At 41.4% G+C, this 25,976-nt stretch overlaps 1 protein-coding gene across 4 annotated transcripts; it reads right to left on the bottom strand.

Annotated features, from left to right (window-relative positions):
• Window positions 1-814: 814 nt before the first annotated feature.
• Window positions 815-24,691, bottom strand: USP18 (ubiquitin specific peptidase 18). 4 transcript variants are annotated; one of them, XM_032220902.1, is made up of 13 exons: window positions 24,566-24,691; window positions 15,856-15,984; window positions 14,772-14,952; window positions 12,773-12,869; window positions 11,674-11,819; window positions 11,337-11,416; window positions 9,652-9,798; window positions 8,143-8,238; window positions 7,688-7,858; window positions 6,242-6,373; window positions 5,873-5,922; window positions 4,319-4,375; window positions 815-1,285 (listed from the first exon to the last, which is right to left on the bottom strand). In XM_032220902.1, exons 1-12 carry the CDS (start codon window positions 24,572-24,574, stop codon window positions 4,321-4,323), a joined length of 1,293 nt encoding a protein of 430 aa, XP_032076793.1. In that variant the 5' UTR covers window positions 24,575-24,691; the 3' UTR covers window positions 815-1,285; window positions 4,319-4,320. The 4 variants fall into 4 exon arrangements, with proteins under 4 accessions (XP_032076793.1, XP_032076792.1, XP_032076791.1 ...); XM_032220901.1 differs by having other exon boundaries at window positions 815-1,335; XM_032220900.1 differs by lacking the exon at window positions 815-1,285 and having other exon boundaries at window positions 4,219-4,375; window positions 24,566-24,690.
• Between the last annotated feature and the right edge of the window lie 1,285 nt (window positions 24,692-25,976).

Consider the following 25,976-nt stretch of genomic DNA (forward strand, 5'->3'; position numbering starts at 1 on the left):
GCAGTTGCCAAAGTTGAGAAATGTTAAACAAAATTTCTATGTTAAACAAAAATTCTACCAATTCTTTAAAAGGACAGCTACAAATTTTAGGACAACTGCATGTAAACCAAGGAGCAAGGCAAGAAACTTGGAGCTCTCCAGATAACATGGACTTCATCTCCCATAATTCCCAACCAACATTGCCATTTCTGAGAATTCTGGGAGTTAAAGGCCACCCACATGGAAGCTTGTAGGTTGGAAAAAGCTATTCGGGATGACAATACCCAGCATTTTGCAGCCCTGCTTAGATCAAAAGCCCTAAGCCTTTCTTAGGTTTCTCAGCCCTGATTGAACCTATAATGGCAGTGTAGTTTAATGTGTTTAATCTGTCCTTCAGAACTGCCCGATCCTTCCATGGAAGGTGGATGATCATGTCTCTTCCACCATAAAGAGATGGGAGGATGAGATTTACAGCAGTCCATCCCTGGAAATAAAATAAGATAAAAAATCCAGTATAGTGTAATGTGAATTAGGATGAGAAATGGAGAAATCCAGATTCAAATCCTTCCTTTGCAGTAAATATCGATCTTGCAACTTTGAGCCAATCCTTTTCAACCCAACCTCCCTCTCAGTCTATTGTAGAGATAAAATAAGAAGTTCCTGAAAGTTGTACAAGCGAAGAAAAAGTTGGACATGAAAGCCAGATGGGCGACTCTGGTAGTTCTCAGCCCAATTTATCTCAGAGTTGTTGTGGGGAAAATAGGAGGAGGGAGGAGTATTAACCATGCTCAACCATGCCTTGAGTTGGTTTATAAAAAAACAAAAACAATAAAGGTGGGATATAAATAAATTTAATACATAGAAAGAAAATGACATCATCTGATATTGGATACGTGCAAGAACACCCCATTCTACCCAAGAAAATTTAGTCAAAATTCTATTGTCCCATGCAATACATTTCTAAAGCTCTTTTACACTAAATAGGTGTAGGTGTAGGTGTGTGTTTGTGTGTAATTTCTCTGCCTAATTCTTAGGCTGCCCTCTGCTGTTACTCCATTAGAAATAATGTGGTTCTAGATTTCTTAGCCCAGCTTGCTTAAGAAATGATGTCTCCTTTGCATTAGCAGGAAGAAAAGCCAAGACATCAAGTATACCTGGATATCCTTTCAGTCAAATGTCATTTGTTGGCATTTTGTGACCAAGATGAAGCAACTGTAGATAGTCTCTTCTTGTTTCAGCAAAACATTTTCTCGATATCAACTTTTTCTCCAACCTTGAATGCTTTCTTCATCTTGTTTCAAATTGTCTTTTAAAAGGGAAAGGTAGAAATAAGTCCCAGTCCAAATGCCTTCTCATCTAAAATAAAACGAGAACAGTTGGAGAACCCAAAACGTATAAGGTTAGATTTGGCCTGTATATTTTGCCTGTGGGTCATTCTTCTTTTTGTTGTGCCATATCATATCACCATCCAATATCACAATGGCAATCATGTTGGCGATCCTATTTTTATCAGTGGGTCCAGAGGTGGTATGCTGCTGGTTCGCACCAGTTCGGGCTCCGCCCACCCACCCTGACATCATCAAGGACCTTCTGCACATGCCCAGAAGGTTCTGTGAATGCCCAGAGGTGCCGCGTGTGACCAAAGCGAGCATGCAGGTGCACCCGCTCCCACTACTGAGCGGGTGGTGAAGAAAATAGAATACCATCTCTGAGTAAATCATTATATGAACATTAATATGGAGAAGAATCCTGTATCCAGATCTGGTTAATATTGCTCTCTAGAATTCCTTAACATTGATTGATATGACCATGGGTTGTAGTAATTGTATATCTTCACTTTGGATTTTCCAAAGTCCAAACATACCTCAATATTCCATAACTGAATTAAAACTAATCTATGATCTGCTACAATCCCTAATTCCATTTTTATTAGATCTGCCCCTCAGTGATTTCTCATCAATGTGAATAGTATGCTATGATTAACTCTTTCTGCTGATCTGGAGAAAACACTTATTAAAGTCGTGACTATATAAAGTACAGGTAAGAAACCATGCCCCAGGTGTGGGTTTCTTTTCTGTAGCAGAGTTCCTGATCTTTTAACAGTTGCATGTCTAAAAGTAGATGAATCTTTGTTCACATATATTGATCCATTGCAAATATATAGATATATTTCATAAATTTGCATGAAATGGAAAGGTTATCCTGAAGATCTTGTTTTAAAGCTATTGTTGATCCAATGCATTTTTTTTCTTGAAGACTGGTAATGATCAGAGGAATATAGCCAACAGATGACACAGAACTACAATTTCTGTCTGACTATGGAGATTCTGTCATCCCGGTCATGGTTGTCCCAAGAATGCTTTTTCAAGAGGCAATTTTTTTGTTTTTCCTTGAAGACATTTCACTTCTCATCCAAGAAGCTTCTTCAGTTCTGACTGAGTGGTAGAGAATGACTGCGAGAAATACACAGTGGTAGAGAATGACTGCGAGGAATAGGCATTCTTACATTTTCCACCATTCAATCAAAATGACTCCTTTAAAAGTCTTGCCGGTTGTAGCATAAGAACTGACACATTTTCCTAAGATGACACTTTAGCTTTCAACGAAGAGAACAGTAATACAACAATTACTTAACTGCTTCATGACATGGAATACCTTATATTCTAAGCAAGATAACAATTAAAATGTAATATAATTCATAAATACAGCAATGACAAATTGATGGTACCATTTATAAACAATTGGCTTATATAAAGCATTCCTAGGTTTTTCATACAAACTGAAATAAAGCAAAATACAAGTGTTGTAGGCAGAAATCCTTTGTAATCTTAAATCAGAATTTGATAGCTTATTTTATTTTTATTCATTTAATTTATATGATTGCTATCCAGAGCAAATAATTGTCATCCCATCACCCACCCAAGTACATAACTTTCTAGCCAGTTGGTTATCTTATATGCAACACTACTCATTTGTCAGTCTTATCAACATGTCCAAGAAAACCTGAGGTAGATCAAGTAATCATTCTGGTTTTTTTTAAGTGTTATTTCATTCACTTCCCTATTCCAAGGACTTTGTTGCACTTGAGTGGCTATAATAAAGCACATCATCAGAGAATACATCAAATTAAATCACTAATCATATGAGCAGAGAAGCCCCCTTACTATGACTGATGTTGAAATATGTAGCAAATTGCAAACTCTTGGATCTAATAAATACATGCTGCAAACGTTCTTCCATTTTACAATGTGCCATACATAATTCAAGCAGATATAAGAATCTCTTTTTCAATTGCAGCATCTTACAGTCCCTATGACTGCAGGAAAGAGGGATGCTGGTAGTTAATCATCGTATAAAATTATGTCCCCTTAAAGAGAAAGCAAATTACTCAGGTCACTTCAAGTATTCCAAGTATATAATTTCATTTCCAACAGATACACTAACATATATTACTCTTGTGCAGTTATTCCTATGCCAATTAATAAATTCTGATCACTCTAGAAATAGGAAACCCTAGAACCGGGATGGCGAACCTATGGCACGTGTGCCACAGGTGGCACGCAGAGCCTTTGTCAGGGCACGCGAGGCGTTGACCAGCTGAGTTCACCCTTTTTTAAAGCCATTTTTCGCCCTCCCCAGGCTCAAGGCGCTTTATAGGAGCCTGGGGAGGGTGAAAAGAGCCTCCCCACCCCCCGGAGGCCCTCTGGAGGGTTTATGAGCTTCTCTGAAGCCTCTGGATCGCAAAAAACGGCCCTATGGGCAAACCGGAAGTTCGGGAACAGACTTCTGGTTTGCTCGGAGGGTTGTTTTGACTGCTCTGGAGGCTTCAAGGAAGCCTCCTGAAGGTCCTTGAAGCCTCCGGGGGGGAGCAGGGGAGGCTGTTTTCGTCCTCCCCATGCTCCTATAAAGCCTCCGGAGCCTGGGGAGGGCAAAAAAAGCATGCAAAAAATGGTGGGAGTGCTTATAGTGCGCGCCTGCGCACTGGGGTGCATTGCGTTTAGTGCATTGCATTATGGGTGCAGCACGCCCGCACACGACGTCCCTGCGCTCCCCCCACTTATGGCATGCGAGCCAAAAAAGGTTCGCCATCACTGCCCTAGAAGGAGTTATGGGAAGCTTTCCAGAGCTATTCGGAAAGAAATTCATTCTTTTACTTATGCATTTATTTTCTGGAGGGCTCAAAATGCTAAGTACATTCCTAATTCTCCCTTTGAAATGTACGCTTTTCCTGTGCATGCTCATTCACTGATGCTGATGGACATGAGTTCAACTTGCGGGATTCGGTTTATTTGGGAAGCGTGAATGGGAGCTTTCCCAGTTACTGCAAGTCTTCATTTACCTTCAGAGCGATGTGCTATTTCTTCTCATGTAAACCAGAAGGTAGGCAGTTTCACCCCTGCAAAATAATGGAAGGGAAAAAAATGAGTGATGGAAAGCAAATCAAGTGATAACACAAGAATCAGATAGCATCTGCCAGGGGAGTACATAGAATCACATGAAGTTCTTTTGCCCAAAATTCAGTCAAGTTAAATTGTTTCAAATTTTGGGACAAGCAACTTGGGTGTCTTCCAAATAATCAGTAGGAAAAGAGAATACAGATAGTCATCAACTTATAACCATTCGTTTAGTGGCCAAGGTTAAAAATCTTTCTTTTTTAACGACTCCATAATCCCTTGGGGGGAGCAGTCTGGACAACTGAATGGAGCTGAGTATTTACTGGCCGGATGCCCTTCCTGTCACCAATGTGGAGGTTTTTTTTTTCAGCAGTTATATTCTCAGTGTGCCCAGAGAGAGAGATATTTACCTCTACCTAGGATCGAACTCACAGCCTCCTGATTGCGAGGGGAAAGCTCGGCCACTGCACCACTCAGTGGCCGTAGTTAAAACAACACTGAAAACCATTGCAGCCTCCCCAGGATCACATGTTCAAAATTCAGAGCTTGGCAACTGGCTCTTATTAATCATAGTTGAAGTATTCTGGGGTCATGAGATCACCTTTTCAGACCTTCTGAAGTCAACGGGGGTGGGGGGACCAGATTCACTTAGCAACCATGTTAGTAGCTTAACAATTGCAGGGATTCATTTAACCAGTGTGGCAAGAAAGGTGTTGTGGCCCACCAGCGGCCAGCAAAGCTTCCAGCAGATTCAGACAGTGAGGAGGTTGGGGAGGAACATGGGCCAGTCCTGGAATCTTGGGAAGGCTCTGATGAGGGCTCTGTGTCGAAGGCAAAGAGGGGGCCAGAGCCATAGGTCAGTTATCAGCTGCCTTCAGAGTCAAACATCAATGAGGCAGATGAACAGCTGCAGCCTGTTCCCAGTGTGTGCATGTGCAGAGTTAAGGGAACAGCTAAAGAACAGGGGTTGACAAGGGAGTAAGGCCACAGATGGACGATGGATGGTCCCTCCCAGAGGAAATAAAAGAGGAGCGAAAGGGGAGTGGAGTTTGCAGGAGACAATTAGTTCATTCCTACAATCTTGCCAAGTATTGCGGCGTCTGAAAGAGATCGGCCTGGCCACTCTCCAAGCCTGATAAAGGTCAGTAATTGTGAACTATCTTGAAAGACTGTGGGAAACGAAAGACTTTGCTGGAGAGGAATTCACTATAAATTAAATAAAAGGCGTTTATCGGGACGAGGATAAGGCTTCGTGCTGCTGGGAAAACCTCAGTCGGAACAAAAGGTCATAAGATGGGGCGAAACTCACTTAACACCTGTCTTCCTTAGCAATGGAAATTTTGGGCTCAAGTGTGGTCATAAGTCAAGGACTCCCCATATACTGTACTGAACTAATTTTGTTCTCGGCACAGCCAGCCATATTCTGTGGTTCCCTCCTTCTCCTCCCTCTGAACTACTAATCCAGATGGATCGGGATGAAACCTGGCATTCCTCCTTACCAACAGAGAGACTGCCTTCCGTAAGTGCATCTGATATCATCCCAGGATACCTGCAGAATAGAAAGCACAAGCGTCCACATTCAAGGAGGTTTTTGTCTCAGCTGTTGAAAGCAAAGTCATGGTTTATTTTAATTATTGCTTATCAAACAACATAGAAGTAAATTAGTCCATAGTATATTTAAAGGGGGTCCGTGGTGAAGAAAAGGTTGAGAACCACTGTCCTAACCTGTTTAATATTTTTTTTAAAAAATCTCCTTCTCTTCTCCCCACCCCTGCAAAACCCCCAGATTCGAGTCAAAATACATCTAGCAACATTGGAAGAGATCATGATTGTGTAAGACTGTCTCCAGGACTGTCTGGCTTCCTCACCTTACAAACACTGGAATCGTTGAAGCAATACCACTTGTTTTCGGTGAGACTCCAGATATAGGCACAGTAATGACCAAAGTCAGCTGGTCCCGAGTGGGCAATCACCGCAAAGAGATCATACAACCCATCATTCTGGAAAGAAGTACACAGCAATACTTCAAAAAACAAAGCAGACGCAACACTTTCTTCTTATAACAGGGAATGACTATCATTGTCACATCACGCCTGGACCACTTTACTGTCAAAGGATAAGGTTCCACAACATGGAAGTTAACAATTGAATAGGGTCCCTGGATCCAAGAATGGGCCCAATTGCTACACAATACAAAGTTGTGCAAAAGGCAGTCGTAACTGCCACAAGCAGGAGTCATGAGTCCAGAAGAGCCCCCAGGTTGTGCATAAAGTCTGTTTTTAAATATTTTACTTTTAAGTAATGTCAGGCTATATTAAAGCTCCTTTGTTAACCTTATGAAGCTGCTATATCTGTAATCTTTTGCAAACACTCAGTGTAAATGTGCACAACCAACTATCCTTGCTTCCAGTGTCTTTCACAACAAAGAATAGCAATAGAAATAGCACCTAGACTTATATATTGCTTTACAGCACCCTCTAAGCGGTTTACAGAGTCAGCCTATTGCCCCCAACAATTTGGATCCTCATTTTACCTCCCTTGGAAGGATGGAAGGCTGAGTCAACCTTGAGCCTGGTGGGATTCGAACTGCCAAATTGCAGGCAGCCGGCAGTCAGCAGAAGTAGCCTGCAGTACTGCATTCTAACCACTGCACCACCAAGGCTCATACAACATGAGCTCCTTTGTTTCGACTCTTTCCCCTAACAAGCACCATTTTTGCAGGCTTGCTTGACACACAGGTTGACAACCGCTGCTCTAGAGCATTTTGTAAACTCATATTAAGCATCCTGAATAAATGGAAACCAGCTTTTGTCTCCGAGAAGCCAGACTCATATAACGTTTTATACAAAGACAAAAGGTGAAAATCAAACTACATTTATAATTCCACAAAGGCCTTAAGGAAGTGGGTTTAGTCTCTCAATAAATTCTGATTTGCTGACTAGATGCAGACTCAACCAGGAACATCCTCATAATTGGGTAAAGCCAATCAGATTCTCCATTTCACCTAAAACGTATGTTTATTTACCCTTTATATTCTACAAAACTATTAATTTTTTTCAAAAAAAGAACTAATGTTTTTATCTATAACCTGCCTATCTATCTAATTTGTATGCTGCTGAATCTTCAAGACTCGAGTACGAAGTTTTATCCACAATAAATAAAAATAATACAAGTATATTGCCCCCAGCAATCTGGGTCCTCATTTTACCAACTTCGTAAGGATGGAAGGCGAAGTCAACCTTGAGCCTGGTGAGATTCAACTGCCAAATTGCAGGTAGCCTTAATGCCAGAGGGAATGCATGCAAATACCCTACCTTCTTTTTAGAATCTGGTTGGTACTGTTCCGGGGGCAAGATCTGGCTGAAATCTAGCTCTGATGGAAAAGCCAAGCGATGCGTGACTTTCTTAGTTCTCTTGCCGCCTTGGGAACGGAAACGAACGAGATGCAGGGTCAACATGCGTGGCAAATACATTATTTTCTTCCTCTGCAAAATCAACAAAAATATTCTGTCTGAATTGACAGTCTTGACAGACACTGGGAAAACCATGGGGGAAAGGCTGTGTCTTCTTCCTGGTTGGAAACATACCAATTTTGCCCAATTATGTCTGAAGAGGGCTTTAAGGATCATAACTGGGGTTCAAGGACCAGCAAAAAACATAAAGAAACTACACCCAACATAAAGAAACAAATAATTTAATCCCAAAATATAAAGACCATGACATTCCCAAAACAATAATTTCTCCTACCCCGCCACCCAAAACAGCTTACCCGCGTACAGGATGTTTCCTTGTTACACTTCTCACAGTGGCACATATTTTCTTTAGTTAATTGCTCTGGTCTGAAAAAGCAGCGGAGTGAATTTTCCTACGAAAAGAGAAGTAAATAGATTGTAGAATGCAAGAACAGAGATCAGTTCCCTCAATATATTCCATATTTACCGTATTTTTCAGATTATGAAAAAGCTCGGAACTATAAGACACCTAGCTTTTGGGGAGGAAAACAAGAAAAAAAAATCTGCCTCTGACTCCCAGCAATTTTCCTCCTTGCAGCAAGCAGCAAACAGTCTGGTCAGGTTCAGCACAGCCTGATTTAGCACGAGCAGCTGATTGGTTGTTGGATCGGCCTCCCGGAATATCACCTATTAGCTGTTGCAGGTTGCGGGGGTCATAAGGAAGCAAATTGCTAGGAGTCAGAAGCCAAAGGGTGGGGGCCAGCCGGTGGGCAGGGCTTTGGCAACATTCGCTCTAAAGGACGCACAGACATTTCCACACACTTTTGGAGGAGGGAGTGCGTCTTATACACCAAAAAATATGGTAATGATTTCTACTTAAATTGAGGCCATAAAGTTACGGTTTCCCAATTCCAAATGCATTGGGCTCTAGGTTGCATCATTCCAACTACCAGTGGCAATGTTAAGAGTAATACCTCTGAAAATGCACTTTTACCAGCTACTTAAAGTAATCAAGGAGCAGGCTGCAAACTTCATCAGTCAAGGAATTTGGACAGGTGTGGTTTCAGAGAAGGGTCTTTTCTGCTGTGGCCCCTGCCCTTTGGAATGCCTTGCTGCCAGAGGTGAGATCCATCACCATCCTCTTGGTCTGCTGGAAGAGCCTCAAAACTTGCTTGACATTGGAAGTGATGGGTGGAATTATGGAAAAAGACCCCACTCGTGTATCTGGTTCTAAGCTTTATCTAAGTTCTGTTAATTTTAATATTTTGGTTTTTATGCTTTTTATTGTACTGTAAGGTGCCCAGTCACTTTGAACAGTGGAGATGGATGGCATATAAATTTAAGAAATAAATCAACTGTGTCAACTCTCCATTTCATGCTAATTTATTTACTGAGCCGAGGTGGTGCAGTGGTTAGTGTGCAGTACTGCAGGCTACTTCAGCTGACTGCTAGTTGCAATTCAGCAGTTCAAATCTCACCAGGCTCAAGGTTGACTCAGCCTTCCATCCTTCCAAGGTGGATAAAATGAGGACTCAGATTATTGGGGGCCATAGCCTAACTCTGTAAACCGCTTAGAGAGGGCTGCAAAAGCACTATAAAGTGGTATACAAGTCTAAGTGCTATTGCTATTTATTACATGTATATGCCACCTATCTCGCTCTGCAGTGACTCTGGGTAATTAAAATCGTGACCTGTAAGGCTAAGCAAGCAAATTAATAATCACAAGATACTCATTCTCTAGAATTTACATGAATGCAGCCCTGTCCGATTATAGAGTGTTACGGTTGCACTTTCCTGTCCTTTAACAAATGCCTGAATGAACTTACCAAGTTAGTAATCGGATGAGAATCAAAATCAAACATTGGAAGATGAAGCATTAGCTGATTACTGTCTATCTTTATTTCATGGGAACATTTCTGGCACACCAGGAATTCTTGCAAACGGATGATATACAGATGAGTCAATCTTTCAACCTTCAACGATGGAAAGAACCAAAAAGGAAATAAAATTTATTATTATTACTAGCTGATAACCCGGCGTTGCCGGGTTTATTTATAGGGGGAATATGTCCATTAGAAACGTAATTTCTAATGTTGGATTTTACCCCTTACCAGAGGGAGCCCACTTGTGGAGTACTGTGAAGCATTACCATGGCAACTCCACTGCGCTGTACAGTAGAAGCCATTTTACGGCAGTACAGTAGAAGCCATTTTAAGACACAACATGCTGTATTTTAACAGAACACACACCCCGAGGGGGTATCTTACCCCCACAGTATTTTTTTTCCAAAGAGTAAGCCATCTGTGTACCAAGTTTCGTTGAAATTGCACGAAGCGTTCCAGAGTTATACTGGAATACACACACACACACACACACGTATGTGTGTGTCTGTGTGTATATGTATGTGTGTGTGTCTGTGTGTATGTATGTGTATACACACACACACACACATATACATACACCATGTTTCCCTGAAAATAAGACAGGGTTTTATTTTCTTTTGACCCCCCCCCCCAAAATAAGTGCTTGGCCTTATTTTCAGGGAGGTCTTATTACTTTTGAGGTGCAGTGGTCACCTCATGGCTGCTGCTGTGTTGCAATATTTTCAGGGAGGGCTTATTTTAGCACATGCGCTCAAAAGCCCGGTTGGGCTTATTATCCAGGGAGGTCTTATTTTCAGGGAAACAGGGTGTGTGCGTATGCGTGCGTGCGTGCAGAAAGTTTAGGTCTATTTACAGGGCAATTGCTTAGAGCAGGCTATACAGGTAGTGCTTGCCTTATGATCACAATTGGGACCAGAATGTCTGTGGCTAAGCAAGGTGGTTTTGTAACTTTGAACAGTTGTTAAACAGATGGTTGTAAATGAAGGACTGTATCGGCCAATCCCAGTATAGTACTATTCAGTTTGACAGATAGATTCTATCTGGTTCCTATCATTCTGAGATCATTTAATGCAACAGCTGCTAACCTTTTTGGGGCTTGGCAGCCTGGGGGGGGGCGGGTTCTGTGCAAGTGGCAGGTGAATGCACAAGCTTGTGCAGCTCCATTGCACAAGTGGCAAACACAAACACCCACCACTCACACAAGTGGAGCTGCATGCCTGACCCAGTTCTAAATGGGTCATGGCCAAGTAGTGGGCCGCAGCCTAGGGGTCAGGGACCCATTATGTAGTGCAATCCTCTACCTTGTCCAACTTACGGGTGTCCAAACAGTTACAATTGTAGTTCCCATAAGTCTCTCCCACATCAAAAGAACTTGGCCATAGTAGATACAGTAATATGCAACACAGATCACCACTACATTGAACAGAGAGCAGTAGGTAAAAAAACAACTATGATCCAGTGGTGGGATTTTGTGTATTCAAATAGGCTTTTAAGAGGTATTACAGTTTTATGGGCATCCGGTTGGCAAAAGCCGAAGGGGATTACAATCAATTAATTCAACATGCCTCTATATAAAAACATCGCGATAAAATTATTATTTTTTCTGCTTTATAAAAGTAGGATTTTACCAGGTCTGTGTCTGTGATTTGGCTTTTAAGTAGGTTCCAAATTTTGTAATAGACTTCTGAAGCATCGTGGAGAACGAACACTAGAAGAAAAGAGATAAAAAACCCACAATTTAGCACAGGGGATTCTATGCTAGTTTCCCAAATTCTAATACTCTCATCTACTTCCATGAATATATTCTTCCAAATCCAAAGATATTTTTAAACCATTCTGGGTTTCTAATAAGCCCAATAAACCCATTTACAGATTTTTGCCTTCCCCAGCTAATGCTATTTGCTTCCCAATCCCTAAAGGTTATGCCATCCAAAAGGTATCCAAGAGGCTCCAGAACTTCCTTACATCTCACACCATGACCAGAAAGGCAGCAGATAAGGTCGAAAGGGCGCACAGGCTTCCCCTTGGCCCGCTGCATGCTTTCCAACAGCAGAAGCATTTGATAAGGGACGCTGGCATTCTGTTCTGCTCTTCCATGTGGTACATTGATCCTGCAGTGAAAAGAATCAAACTATGATTGTACTTCACAGTCAGAGGGGAAAAACTGAGCTCATACTTCAAGAACCGGCCCTTAAAAAGAATCAAAACCTATCACATTTCCTACACTGTACAGATATCATTGCAGTTTTGCCAATACCATAAAGAAGAGAGGGGAGGCCAAGGGTTTTGAACATGGCTTAAAACTTAAAATATAGAAATTGAAAACTTTATAATTTTTTATAAATATAAATTATCATTATGAAAATAATATGTATTTTATTAAATGTGTTGCAGTTGCGCACCTGATTTGAAGGAGCCACACACCCCTTGAGAGTTTCAATTAATCATAATACTACCCATAAGAATGGATATGTCTAGTTTAATGAAAAAAAGGACTAGGGGTGACATTATAGCAGTATTCTGATATCTCAGGGACTGCCAAAAACAAGAGGGAGTCAAACTATTTTCCAAGGCACCTGAGGGCAGGACAAGAAGCAATGGGTGGAAACTAATCAAGGAGAGAAGCAACTTAGAACTGAGGATAAATTTCCTGACAAATAGAACAATTAATCAGTGGAACAACTTGCCTCCAGAAGTTGTGAATGCTCCAACACTGGAAGTTTTTAAGAAGATGTTGGACAACCATTTATCTGAAGTGGTCTAAGGTTTCCTGCTTAAGCAGAGGGTTGGACTAGAAGACCTTCAAGGTCCCTTCTAACTCTGCTATTCTATTCTATTCTATTCTGTGAAATAGAAAATGTTCAAATTATTCTATGGTTTTGCAACAATCCTGAAAAGGAATGTTCATTTTTCCATTCTGCAAATGGGGGAGGCTGGCTTGAAAAAAGTGGCTCGCCTAAACGTTTACCCACTGGAAAAAAATTGTTAAGAGAAGAGATAAGAATAGGCATTTCCAATTCTCAACTATCTGCACACATAACTATACTCTCTGAGCATCACTCACCTCCGGAGTATCGAAGTGAAGTATCTGTTCATTAAGAAGCTCTGAAGCAAGGAGTTGAGGCAGCAACTCAATCCAATGTTGTATAAGCCAACAGCACCTGAAAGTAAGACCCAAAACTAGAATGTGTGGCTTGGACAAAAAGGAAGGAGAAAGAGAGTTCCAAATGTGGAGACCGCAAGATATCTACAGCAATATGAGGCTTATACTGGAAGGGGGGAAATATGCAGGATTTATCCATTTGGAGAAAGCAGCACTGAATTCCATTTTTTTCCCATTAGTTTTATGGTAAATGTAAACCCTTCTATTATGGTAAATGTAAACCCATACTATTTTCAAGTCTTATGCCACTGGACTTTCAACCGGCGGTGTCATCCTACCGGTTTAACAACCAGTTCAGTGATCGCGTGCTTTGCGCACATGCAGAGTTTGGAGAAAACTTGACTTCCACATTACTGCTGGGGAGGATAACAGCTGAGGTATGGCAATCTTCCGCGTGACTCAGCTGCAACGATAAAGTTTGGTATAACGCAGGGGCGGGCCATTTGAAAGTCAGAGCGAACCGGTTCGCTCCCAGCTGATTGTCAGAGCTACCGATTCGCTCAAACCGGTAGAATCCCACCCCTGCTTCAACCCTGGGGATGTAACTTTCTCCAAGTGCCAGAAAGAGAAGTACGAAATCAAGACTCACTGTCTCCAGAGTAGGAGTCCCCACTAACAAAATTATAATGCTATAAAATCTGGCATCCTACTAAAACTGTTATAATAAGAGGTTTTGTTTTGTTTATGAAGGAGTGAGTGAAAAATTATGTATGGGCTTCCTTAGCTAGGAGTTGCAGCAGTAGTCGGCAACCATAGAGGAAAAGGATGACAGTCAATAGAAATTGGCCGTGATAACTTATGCCCTCATTCCCTGCATCCAGACTACTGTAATACGCTTTACTTGGGGCTGTCCTTAAAGACTATTCCAAAATTGCAACTGGATACAGCAGCTGCACTCTTACAGGCTCTGATACTGGAAGCAGATTACAGTTTTGTGGACACTGAATTGTTTGCCAGTTGGATTCCAAGTCCTATTAAAGGTGTTGGTTTGACCTATAAAGCCCCTCATGGTTTGGCATTCAGATACATTTTGGATTGTCATTTGCACCCCAACCAATTGGACTCAGTAGAGGCGCTATCAAGCTGGATGTGTCTTCACTGCTTTTTTACAAGCTCCTGAAGAGCTGGTTTTTCCAAAGTCTTTCTCTGATTTAAATATCCATGCCTGCTGTGGCCTGCCAGATTCAGACAGCAAGGAGGTTGGGGAGGAACATGGGCCAGTCCTGGAGTCTGGGGAAGGCTCTGATGAGGGCTCTGTGTCGGAGGCAGAGAGGGGGGCAGAACTGTATGCCAGTTATCAGCTGCCTTCAGAGTCAGACATCAGTGAGGCAGACGAACAGCTGCAGCCTGTTTCCAGTGTGCGCATGCACAAAGTTGCCAGATGAAGGGAACAGCTAAAGAACAAGGGTCAACTTGATAATAAGGTCTCAGGTGGATGATGAATGGCCCCCTCCCAGAGGAAATAAAAGAGGAGAAAAAGGGGAGTGGAGTTTGCAGGAGACAATTAGTTTGCTTAATTGGTTTGTGACTCTCCGAGACTCCTTGCCAAGTTTTGCAGATATCAGCCTGTCAGCTCTCCAAGCCAGATAAGGTCTGTGACTGTAAATCTGCCCTTGAAAGACTTTGCTGGATGTCAATGAGCAGAATTCACAGTAAATTAATAAAAGGGGTTTTTGTCGGGACAAGGAGTTGGCTTCATGCTCTTGGGAAGCCTCGGTCAGAACATTGTCATCTTTTATTTTCTCCCTTTCCTAGTAGTGTTGTCGTGTTTGCTTTGGAGCTTGTTTTATATTGCATTTTGCTATGCAACCTGCCAAGGGTTCCTTTTGACAGCAGCAGTGCGCACAAATAAAAATCAGATAAATGAATAAAGCACAAATCAAAAACAACCAAAAAGTACCATTTCTTGAGTCTGCCATTCCAAGGATTTCATCCAACTGCTTGCTAAACTTTTCCAACTCCTTGTTATTTTCTTTCTCGTTGCTTTCTTCTTCTTCTTCTGATACTAAAATCTGATAACCATACAGCTTGGGAGACCTTTTTTCCTTGGGATGCCCAGATTTCTGACCCATGAAGGTTTGCTGTTTACAAAACACACAAACTAGTTACAGCACCCGCAACTCTTGACTTCTTCAATAAAGCAAAAGAGGGCAAACAGCAAAGCCTGACTCCACTTAGTAGCACCAGGCATTTGATGGATTTTCAGTTACAAAACTATGGGATAATTTAAATGGGAAAAGGAGAGCCAGTCTTGGTCTAGTACAGGGATCCCCAAACTTGGCAACGTTAAGACTTGTAGACTTCAACTCCCAGAATTCTCCAGCCAGCTGGAGAATTCTGGGAGTTGAAGTGCACAAGTCTTAAAGTTGCCAAGTTTGAAGACCTCTGGTCCAGTAGTAAAGGCAGCAGGTTAGAAACTGGGAATTGTTTTATCAATGGTTAGAGAATAAATGTGAAAAGTGGAAAAAAGCAGAGGAGTGAAATAGAGAAAAATGTTTTAACAAAGTTAAATAAGTTAAGAACAGGGTTGTGATAGTATTAGGTATGGTATATATTAGTATTAGTATTAAGTTAAGAATGGATAAAATAATAAATATGTCTGTAAATTGCAATTGTGATTGTACAAAATATTTGCACAAAGTATATGTACCCAGACAACACACTGTTTAATGGAAGATGATGTTTGAATTAAAATAAAATTAAAAATTAAAAGAAAAAAAGAAAGAAAGAAAGAAAGAAAGAAAGAAAGAAAGAAAGAAAGAAAGAAAGAAACTAACTGGGAGATTGTGAGTTCTAATCCCACTTTAGATAATAAAAGCAGCTGAATGACCATGGGCAATCTCTCTCTTTCTTAGCCCAACTCACCTGGGGAAAAGGAGGAGTATTGTATATGTTTGTTGCCTTGACTTTATGCGAAATAACAAAGGTAGGATAGCAATATTTAAAAAAAAAATATGAAACTTGTAAAGGTCTTCCCTACCCACCAATGTTTTACAATAGGGATGGAGAACAATGGCTGGCTCAGGAATTCTGGAGTTGAAGTCCACAAATTGTGAATCGTTCTCCACCTCTGATCTACAACTTTCCCCAGATGACTGAATGCTTTCTTTTTTCTGAAAAGAAGAGATTCCAACAGTCTGATTTAAAATTCACAGGTTGTCAAATTTACAACACAAATTAATTACCGTAATTAAAATAATTAAAATTAAATGTAATAGATCAATATAAATCAATTCATTGATGTTCAAATTATGGGGAAATTGCCAGAGTTGTGTAGTGTGGTTGTTAAGAGATATCAGACTGAGCCTCAGGACACACAGGTCCTAGTCTACTCTCACCCACTGAAATTATTTGGGGACAGTTTTTCTCAGACCAGCCTACCTCACAGGGTTGTTGTTTGGGGGGGGGAACAGGAAGAGCGTGGTGTATGTATTCCCCTTAAAGAAAGGGAGGATAACAGTCTAGGAAAGAAGACAAGGCAAGGAGATAAAGTTCATCAGATCCAATCCCAATTCTGTCAAGATATTTGAGAGCAAGAAATAAATAAATAAAATAAAAATAATTGTTAAATAAAAATACAAAGAGCCTGAAAAGAGCTCCTTCAGCAAGAAGAGAAGAAGACACAACAATCTTCTAGACCTCAAAAGGAATCAAAGCAGACATAATAGGAAAGAAGAGCTGTTACATACAAGTAGTCCTCGATTTATGACAGACTCCCTAAAAGGATCCAATTCCAAAGTTATGATGGCTTTGCACACACACACACACATGCAGTCACGTGTTCACATTTTGGGCACTTGGCAACTTCTCATTTTATGGCCTTCTGCAGCATCCGAGTGAGAGTTGGGAGAAATTTATCCCCAAATGTTGGCGATGTAGCCACAAGTCTGGAACATTTTATCGTATGTGGTGGACGTGCCCCATCACAAGGAAATACTGGTGCAAAATTCGGAAATGGTTGGAAGAAATTACGGAGCAAAAAAATAAAACTGAAACCAGAAGCATTTTTATTAGGACTATTAGATCAAAAAATGGATAAACAATTTCAATACATAATAATACACAGACTCATTGCAGATAGGATTGCTTTCGCACAAAACTGGGGGAAAAATCAATACACCCGCAGACGAAACAATAATTAGAAAAGTACTTGAATGTGCAGAGATGGAGAAAATGACACTAGAACTAAAAGAAAGAGAAGAATCGGATTTCTATAAAACATGCAATAGAATTTGTAAGTGGCTAGAAAACAGAAGCCAAAACAGAAAATGGAGAATGTAAATATAATTGTGATATAAGTAATCAATATTATTATTAGTATTAGTACTACTGTTATTGTATTATTGGACAAGGTAAAATCAATAGGAAGGCAATGCAGAATGGAAAATTATAAAGGCTAAACATGAAAGCCGATACAGAAGGCTGTATAATTACTTTATATCGTTATATATGGTTTTTTTTTCTTGCTGTGTTTTTCTTTCTGTGTTTTAAAGATTAAAATGTTTAATAAAAACTATTTTAAAAAAAGAGTAGCCAAGGTTCAAAGCTCCACCTGTTTTTGTGTGTCAAAACATGTGATGCACGAATATGGTCAGAGATCAGTCACAGCATTGTGGCTGCCATCTTGACTTTTCTGACCACCACATCCTATGAAAACCCCTTCTCACTCATTAGCCTTGCTGAAATATCAGTGATTTTTGTAATCAAGGCACCTGGAAGAATATTCACATCTCCAGGGTAGCTGGAAGAACCACACAACCCTCGGCCTCTCGATACCCAAAGAAACATGGTGGGCAGCCATTTTCTGCATCATGTTTTCCTTTCAGATCATGGAACATCTGTGGCCTCACAGATGCTGTAAAATGGAGAGAGAGAGAGGCAGCCAATGTTAAGTCAGACGCCCATTCCTTCCTGGATAAAAGTGGTTTGTCGCTCCTTATTGTGCAGAGGAATAAATCAAAGGGACAAAGAACATCCTTGTATGCCAAGGTATACACGGCATGGTATTGCTAATGGAAAAATGGGTTTTTCCAATCTCAACTACATTAACCAGCATCCACACATAATACTTGTCTCATAAAATATTTTTAGCATCTCCTTTCTGGAAACCAGGCTAGTTTTTTTTTTCTCTCTCTCAGGTTTTTTTATTGTATAACATATAAAAATTCCATTTCCAATTAAACAGTGTGTTGTCTGGGTACAAATAATTTTAGGAAATAGTAATTAAAATATTTACAACAGTGTTCATTGCATTAGCATTTATATTATTATTATTATTATTATTAATAATAATAATAATAATACAGACAAAATACTGGCGCATAATACACCAGACATCACACTGGTTGAGAAAAATAAGGTCACAATCATAGACATCCTCTACGAAATGTCTATGTAGACATGTCTACGAAAAATCCTCTGATGATGCCAAATGCAGACTTTGCAAAGAAGCTGATGAAACTGTTGATGATCACATACTCAGCTGCTGTAAAAAAATCGCACAGACTGATTATAAATTGCGGCACAATTCAGTAGCGCAAATGATCCATTGGAATTTGTGCAAAAATTATAATATTAAAACAGCAACAAACTGGTGGGAACATCAGCCTGAAAAAGTCACTGAAAATCAGATGGTCAAGATCTTATGGGATTTCCGTATACAAACGGACAAAATACTGGCGCATAATACACCAGACATCACACTGGTTGAGAAAAATAAGGTCACAATCATAGACATCGCAATACTAGGTGATAGCAGGGTCGCCGAGAAGGAACATGAAAAAATTGCAAAATACCAGGACTTAAAAATCGAAATTCAACGACTATGGCACAAACCAGCAGTGGTAATTCCAGTGGTAATTGGCACACTGGGTGCTATTCCAAAAGCACTGGAATTACATTTAAAACAGTTAAAAATTGACAAAATCACCATCAGTCAAATGCAAAAAGCCACACTGCTTGGATCTGCACGCATATTACGAAAATACGTTACGACATCCTAGGCCCCTGGGTGGGGCCCGACTAGTAACCAATGCCAAATCCGGCGAAACAACTGGCCGCTGTGATACAATTGTATAATAATAATGATGATGATGATGATTACTTAACCATTTTAAAATACGTCCCTTATATCATTGATCCTTTCCTTATATTTCCCAGTTTCCAAGTCCTGTTTTTGTTAGCTAACCATTGATAACGTAAGTCCCAGGTCAAAAAGTATTCCCTCTCTTTCTTTTCCTTAATTTTAAGTGTTAGCCTATCCATTTCTGCACATTCTAGTATTTTTTTTAATCACATTTTCATCTGTTGGGATCTCTTCATTCTTCCATTGTTGTGCAAATACGATTCCAGCTGCAGTCAGTACATGTAAAATCAGATATGCATTCCCTTTATTATACTTATACGGTAAAATGCCCAACAAGAATATTTCTGGTTTCAACTCAGTATGTTGTTTTGCCATTTGTTCCACCCATGTATGTATTTTTGTCCAGAATATTTTTTGTTTTGGGGCATGTTCACCACATATGATAATACGAACCAGGTGTCTGAAGAGATTTCCAACATTCTGCGACATATCCTTAAACATTTTTGCCTAATCAGGCTAGTTTTGTACCAGTTGGCTAGAGAGTGTTTTGTCCACTTGCTTCCTTTCCAAATGCACCCAAATATCTTGTTTTAAAGCCAGAATCTAGACAGTTACCATACAGATTTATATACGATGAAGTTTATATGCTTCATCCTACATATAAATCCCAGTGAAATCAGAAGATTTGTAAATAAATAGAAAAAGAACAGACCATTAACATTTGTATCTGAGCTGCTTGAGAATGATCTTAAGAATGCCACTCCATGGCAGAATGCCATTCATGATCCAAAGATGACTTTAAAAAGAAAATCTCCTTTGAATTGAACTCGAGGATATACAAGGTGACCAGGTGACTGAGAAAAGGGTCTGTTGGAGCTACATGGGTCCTCAAAGTTTCAGCTATTGCACTATCCCCACAGTCACCAACTCTCACTGATGAAAATAACATAGCCCATGATCATTAACTATTTACCTGCCTATCTACCCTGTTTTTTGGAGTATAAGATGCACCTTTTTCCCTCAAAAAAAGAGGGTGAAAATCTGGGTGCATCTTATAGCAATAGCAATAGCAGTTAGACTTATATACCGCTTCATGGGGCTTTCAGCCCTCTCTAAGCGGTTTACAGAGTCAGCATACTGCCCCCAACAACAATCCGGGTCCTCATTTTACCCACCTCGGAAGGATGGAAGGCTGAGTCAACCCTGAGCCGGTGAGATTTGAACAGCAGAACTGCAGTCAGCTGAAGTAGCCTGCAGTGTTGCATTTAACCACTGCGCCACCTCGGCTCTACACTGAATATAGCATTTTTGGCCTAACAAACACCCCCCCCCCCCTTTGCAAAAATGGACATGCAGAGGGTTTGGGAGGCTTGCAAATTGCTCTTAAGGCTGGGGAGGGGAAAAAGGGGAAAAAAACAGGCCATTTTTGCCTCCCAGCCCCTAGCAGCACTCTACAAGCCTCCCAAGGCTCTGTATTCCCCCCCCCCCCAGTTTTTGTGCAAAAAACGAGGTGTGTAGAGGGTTTGGGAGGCCTGCAGAGTGCAAAAACTTTTTTTTTTAAATTTACCTCTTCCAAATCATGGTACATCTTAATACTCTGGTGTGTCTTATAGTCCGAAAAATACGGTACTTACAATCACCAAAAACCTGCAAATCTTTGCCAACTTCCAAACTGACTTGGCTTTTTGAAGGCCGGCAGGCAGTTGCTGAAGGACAGCAATGGGGACAGCCAGGACGGCAACATCACATTTTCCAACCACATTGCTTAGCGATGAAGAAAAAATCCTACCCCAATTACCGTACTTAATCAAGGACTGCCTGTATATCTGTCATTTCCTTTGCAGCAAAACACAAGCCGCCCGGAGTCCTTCGGGAGTGGGCGGCATACAAGATCAATAAACTCAATCTGTTCATCACAGCTTTTTCCCAGTAACCTTCTTGACTGCCCAGTCCAGCTAACTCACCTGGCATTTTCTTCCCATTCAAGTTCTAACCAGGTCCAACTGCTCAGTTAGAGGGAATCCTTCAAGGTCTGCTATCAGTGTAATATTGTTTTTTTAAATGCCTATTTATTTTATTTTTATTTATTTATGTATATCCCACCTTTATTATATTTTAACAACAAAAGGCGGAGAACATACCTAATACTCCTCCTTCCTCCTATTTTCTTCACAACCACAACAATCCTGTGAGGTAGGTTGGGATGAGACAGAATGACTGGCCCAAAGTTACTCGCCTGGCCTAAGGAAGAGCTAGTCACCTAGTTTCTAGCTCGGTTGCCTTAATCACTAGACCAGGGGTCTCCAAACTTGGCCACTCTAAGACTTGTGGACTTCAACTCCCAGAATTCCTCAACCAGCTGGTTGAGGAATTCTGGGAGTTGAAGTCCACAAGTCTTAAAGTGGCCAGGTTTGGAGACCCCTGCACTAGACCAAACTGGCTCTTTTATTGTATTTTATTATTTATATTTCATCTGACTTGATTTTCCGAAGATCATAATATGCAACTATATTCAGGCCCCATCTTGACTTGTATGTCACCATAATGCCACCATGCTCTGCTTTTAAACATATGAAGCCATAACTGGTCCGCCACATTTTAACCCACCAGATCTGGTGATCAGAGCCTGCCTAACTAGATCCAGTTTATGCATGCAACATCACAAAAATTGGATTACGTCACTTAAACAATCTGTTTTCTTTGCAGTCCCACAAAACAAAGACACGGGAAGATCTTGCTCCCAAGATAAAGGGGGGGGGGGGAATATCCCTTTTACTAACTTTTTTTCTGACTTGAGATTAAGCATAAAGGCTGATAGTTCTGAATAAAATAGGGATGGAAACCTAGCCTGCTTTGTAATCAATATCTATTAAAATTTATTAAAGATTTATTGAAATCTTCACCGGCCTGGGTGATTTAAACTGTCCATAAAATATATGTGCTGTGTTTCCCTGAATATAAGACAGGGTCTTATTTTCTTTTGACCCTTAAAATATGGCCCTGACCTTATTATCAGGGGGGCTATTTGTTTTGGGGTTGCTGGGCGGCTACTCTCTTGCAAACGGGCTCCTGAAGAGCCTGGCGCAGGGACCGGGGGACGCTGGCACAGCCTCAGGGGCGAATAGCAGCCATGAGGTGACTACGATCATGAGCAGCCGCCCAGCAACCCCCCTCTCCCGCCAGGCAGAGCACCACTCACTGTCCCAGCGGTATCCCGAATGTGAGCCATGAGGGAGGGGAGACAGGCGCTCACACAGTTTGACACCTTCCGGATACTGCTAGGTTGATGAGTTGGTGCTCTGCCCGGCCGGAGGGGGGGGTCGTCTAAGGGACTTATTTTCAGGGGAGGGCTTATATTTTTCCCACCCCAAAAATCTGGCATGGCCTTATTTTCAGGGAAACACGGTACGGTAGGTAGTCCTCAACTTATGGACACAATTGGGAGTAGAATTTCATTTGCTAAGCAAGGCCCTGTTAAGTGAACAGTGCCAATTTCACAATCTTATGGTTATGGACATCACAATATTAAGGTAAAAGAAAAGGTTCCCCTCACACATATGTGCTCATCGTTCCCGGCTCTAGGGGGCTGTGCTCATCTCAGTTTCAAAGCCGAAGACCCAGCGCTGTCTGAAAATGTCTCCGTGGTCATGTGGCCGGCATGACTAAATGCCGAAGGCGCATGGAATGCTGTTACCTTCCCACCAAAGGTGGTCCCTATTTTTCTACTTGCATTTTTAAAGTAAGAGCCAAGGTGGCGCAGTGGTTAAATGCAGCACTGCAGGCTACTGCTAGATCAGCAGTTCAGCGGTTCAAATCTCACCGGCTCAGGGTTGACTCAGCCTTCCATCCTTCCGAGGTGGGTAAAATGAGGACCCAGATTGTTGGGGGCAATATGCTGACTCTCTGTAAACCGCTTAGAGAGGACTGAAAGCCCTATGAAGCGGTATATAAGTCTACTGCTATTGCTATTGCTAAGAAAGTGCTTTCGAACTGCTAGGTTGGCAGAAGCTAGGACAAGTAACGGGAGCTCACCCTGTTACGCGGTTCTAGGGATTCGAACCACCGACATTTCTGATCAACAAGCTCTGCGTCTTAGCCACTGAGCCAGCGCGTCCCATCAAAATATTAGAGGTAAGCTAAAAGGGATGCCAATAAAGATCATCTTGGTACCATTACTACAAAGACACTGGAGCCGTTCTCCCAGGACCTGGTTAATTTTACCAGTCAGTTATTGTAAAGGACTTGTATATCGTTAGGTAACAGATCATGTGCCCTCCACGTATCTCCATCGTAAGCTCCCTGCCCAACAAGGTGCTTGTTCTGTTCCGTTCAAGCAGAAGACACTTATTATTTTCTCCACAACCCCGTTTATGAGATTATTAGACCCAAATTATTCACGGCAGGTTAATTCAAGAACTCAGACCTCAAACAACTGAATGACCTTCTTGTAGCTCTAACTGTCATGAGGCTACTTTCCTTCTGCTGTCACTGAAACTTAAAAAAACAAACATTCTTAAATTTTTAGTCGTAGGTTTAAGGGGAAAAAAATCTTAAATTCTCAAGTCTTCGCTCTGGCATAATCTCCTTTTAACCTTATTCCTACGAATATTCTTTTTATTACTTCATTATCTTATATTCAGTACTTAGAATAGAATAGCAGAGTTGGAAGGGACCTTGGAGGTCTTCTAGTCCAACCCCCTGCTTAGGCAGGGAACCCTACACCACTTTAGGCAAATGGATATCCAACATCTTCTTAAAAATTTCCAGTGTTGGAGCATTCACAACTTCTGGAGGCAAGTTGATATATTGATTAATTGTTCTAACTGTCAGGAAATTTCTCCTTAATTCTAAGCTGCTTCTCTTCTTGATTAGTTTCCACCCATTGCCTCCTGTTCTGCCCTCAGGTGCTCTGGAGAATAGTTTGATTCCCTCTTATTTGTGACAACACCTGAGATATTAGAATACTGCTATCATGTCTCGCCTAGTCCTTCTTTTCATTAAATAAGACTACCAAGTTCCTGCAACCGTTCTTCATATGTTTTAGCCTCCAGTCCCCTAATCATGTTTGTTGATCTGCACTCTTTCTAGAGTCTCCACATCTTATTAACATTTTGGTGACCAAAACTGAATGCAGTATTCCAAGTGTGGTTTTACCAAGGCATGATAAAGTTGTATTAACACTCCAAGGGATCTTGATTCTATCCCTCTGTTTATGCAGCCTAGAACTGTGTTGGCTTTTTTGATTTCATCTTACTATTCCTCTATTTAATGAATTTTAGGCTGTGCCAACAGCCTAAAGTTTTCACAACAAACTTCCTCTTTTTCCTTTCTTCCTTAACATGGCAATAAAAACATTCTTCAGTTGCAGACTGGGTCCACTTAAATTCGTTCGGTGGCTTAACCCACACTGGGGCTTTTTTTAGCCAAACGTCGTGCACCCCAACTTTCCCTCGACTTGCAAAAGCTTTGGGAAAAGGCTTGCAAAAAAAAAACCCCTGGGGAAACCCAAGAAGAGGGTTTTTAATGCCCTAAATCAGGATGGCGCGCGTGCGGATGGGGTGATAAGCGTGGAAAAGGGGGGAGGGAGGAGAGATTGGGGTGAACCTTACCGCGGGCATCGGATCCCTCCAGGTCGCCTCGGCTCCCTCCTTCGCGATCAGCCTGCCGAGCGTCCTCCCCGCTCATCCTTTTCAACCAACCGCTGTCCCCGCCCCGCCGCTGAGTTTTGCTTTCCTGCGTCCGAAGAAGCCGAAGCCGAAAGCGAAACTTAACTGCGCTTGGGAAGCGGCGGCGGCGCCTCCTCCTCCTCCTACATTTCTCCGACGATGGGAGAAGCGCCGATTCCGCTTGCCAGAAGCGCCAGGTGCATGGTTTTTTTTGAGCTGCCTTTGACGTGGCTGCGCAGCGTTTGGGACGTGGAGAAGGGAGAGGTTTTTTTTTTAAATGTAATTTTATTTATTGCATGAAATGTCTCCAGAGGTGCTTTTCCGAAAGGCAACTGGACGGTGTTGGGTTCGTTTGTGTGTGTTTTTTTCCCTTGAAAACGTTTCGCTTCTCATTTAAGAAGCTTCTTCAGTTCCGAGCTTCTTGGATGAGAAGGGAAACAAACGTTTATTAGTGCATGGGGGGGGGGGGGGGGCAAAGAAAGTCCAGTTGCATTTTGGAAAAGCACGACTCCATATAGAAATTATATTAAATGCTGTTCATCGGCTTACAATGAAATCAATGCAACAAGATAGCAATTAAAGTATTAAAATAATTTTAATACTTGTTAATATTAATATTAACACTGAAATGCACTTAACATCAGCCAAGATGGCAAGGAAGGGAACAAGATATACACAGGTGGGGGGGTATTACTCTCTCTCTCTCTTCCTCTCCATCTCTCTCTCTCTCTCTGCCTCCCTCCCTTGTTTCTTCCAAGTGTGTTTGAGGACTCCTGGAGGTACCCCCAAATTCTCTGAGGGGGTCCGTGAAATCAAAATGATTTACCAGTCTGTCCAAAAAGAACAGAATCTCAAAATCGAGTGAAAAGCTGCAGCAACAATGAACACATCCATGTGACATGTTCATAGCCATATGATCCATACAGTTCAGAGTTTAGTAACTCTTCAAAACTTACAGGGGCACTGAAAAAAAGTGACTTTTGACTGCTTTTCACATTTAACAACGGTTGCAGCATGCCCAGGGTCATAGGATCAGAATTCAGATGCTTGGCAACTGGTTCATATTTATGACCTTTGCAGTGTCCCAAAGTCATGTGATCAACTTTTCAGACCTCCCAACAGGCAAAGTCATTGGGGGAAGACAGATTCACTTAACAACCGTGTCACCAGCTTAACAAATGCAACAATTCACTTCACAACTGTGGGGGGAAAAAGTTGTAAAATGGGGCAAACTCACTTAAATGTTTTACTTAACAACATAATTTTTGGGCTTGGTTGTAGACGTAACTCGAGGACGACTGTATAAACCCATGCAAGCAACAGCTGTTCTGGGGGCTTCCATAATTTTAAAAGA

The sequence above is a fragment of the Thamnophis elegans genome, chromosome 7 (genome assembly GCF_009769535.1).
Source record: "Thamnophis elegans isolate rThaEle1 chromosome 7, rThaEle1.pri, whole genome shotgun sequence".
Taxonomy (NCBI): Eukaryota; Metazoa; Chordata; class Lepidosauria; order Squamata; family Colubridae; genus Thamnophis; species Thamnophis elegans.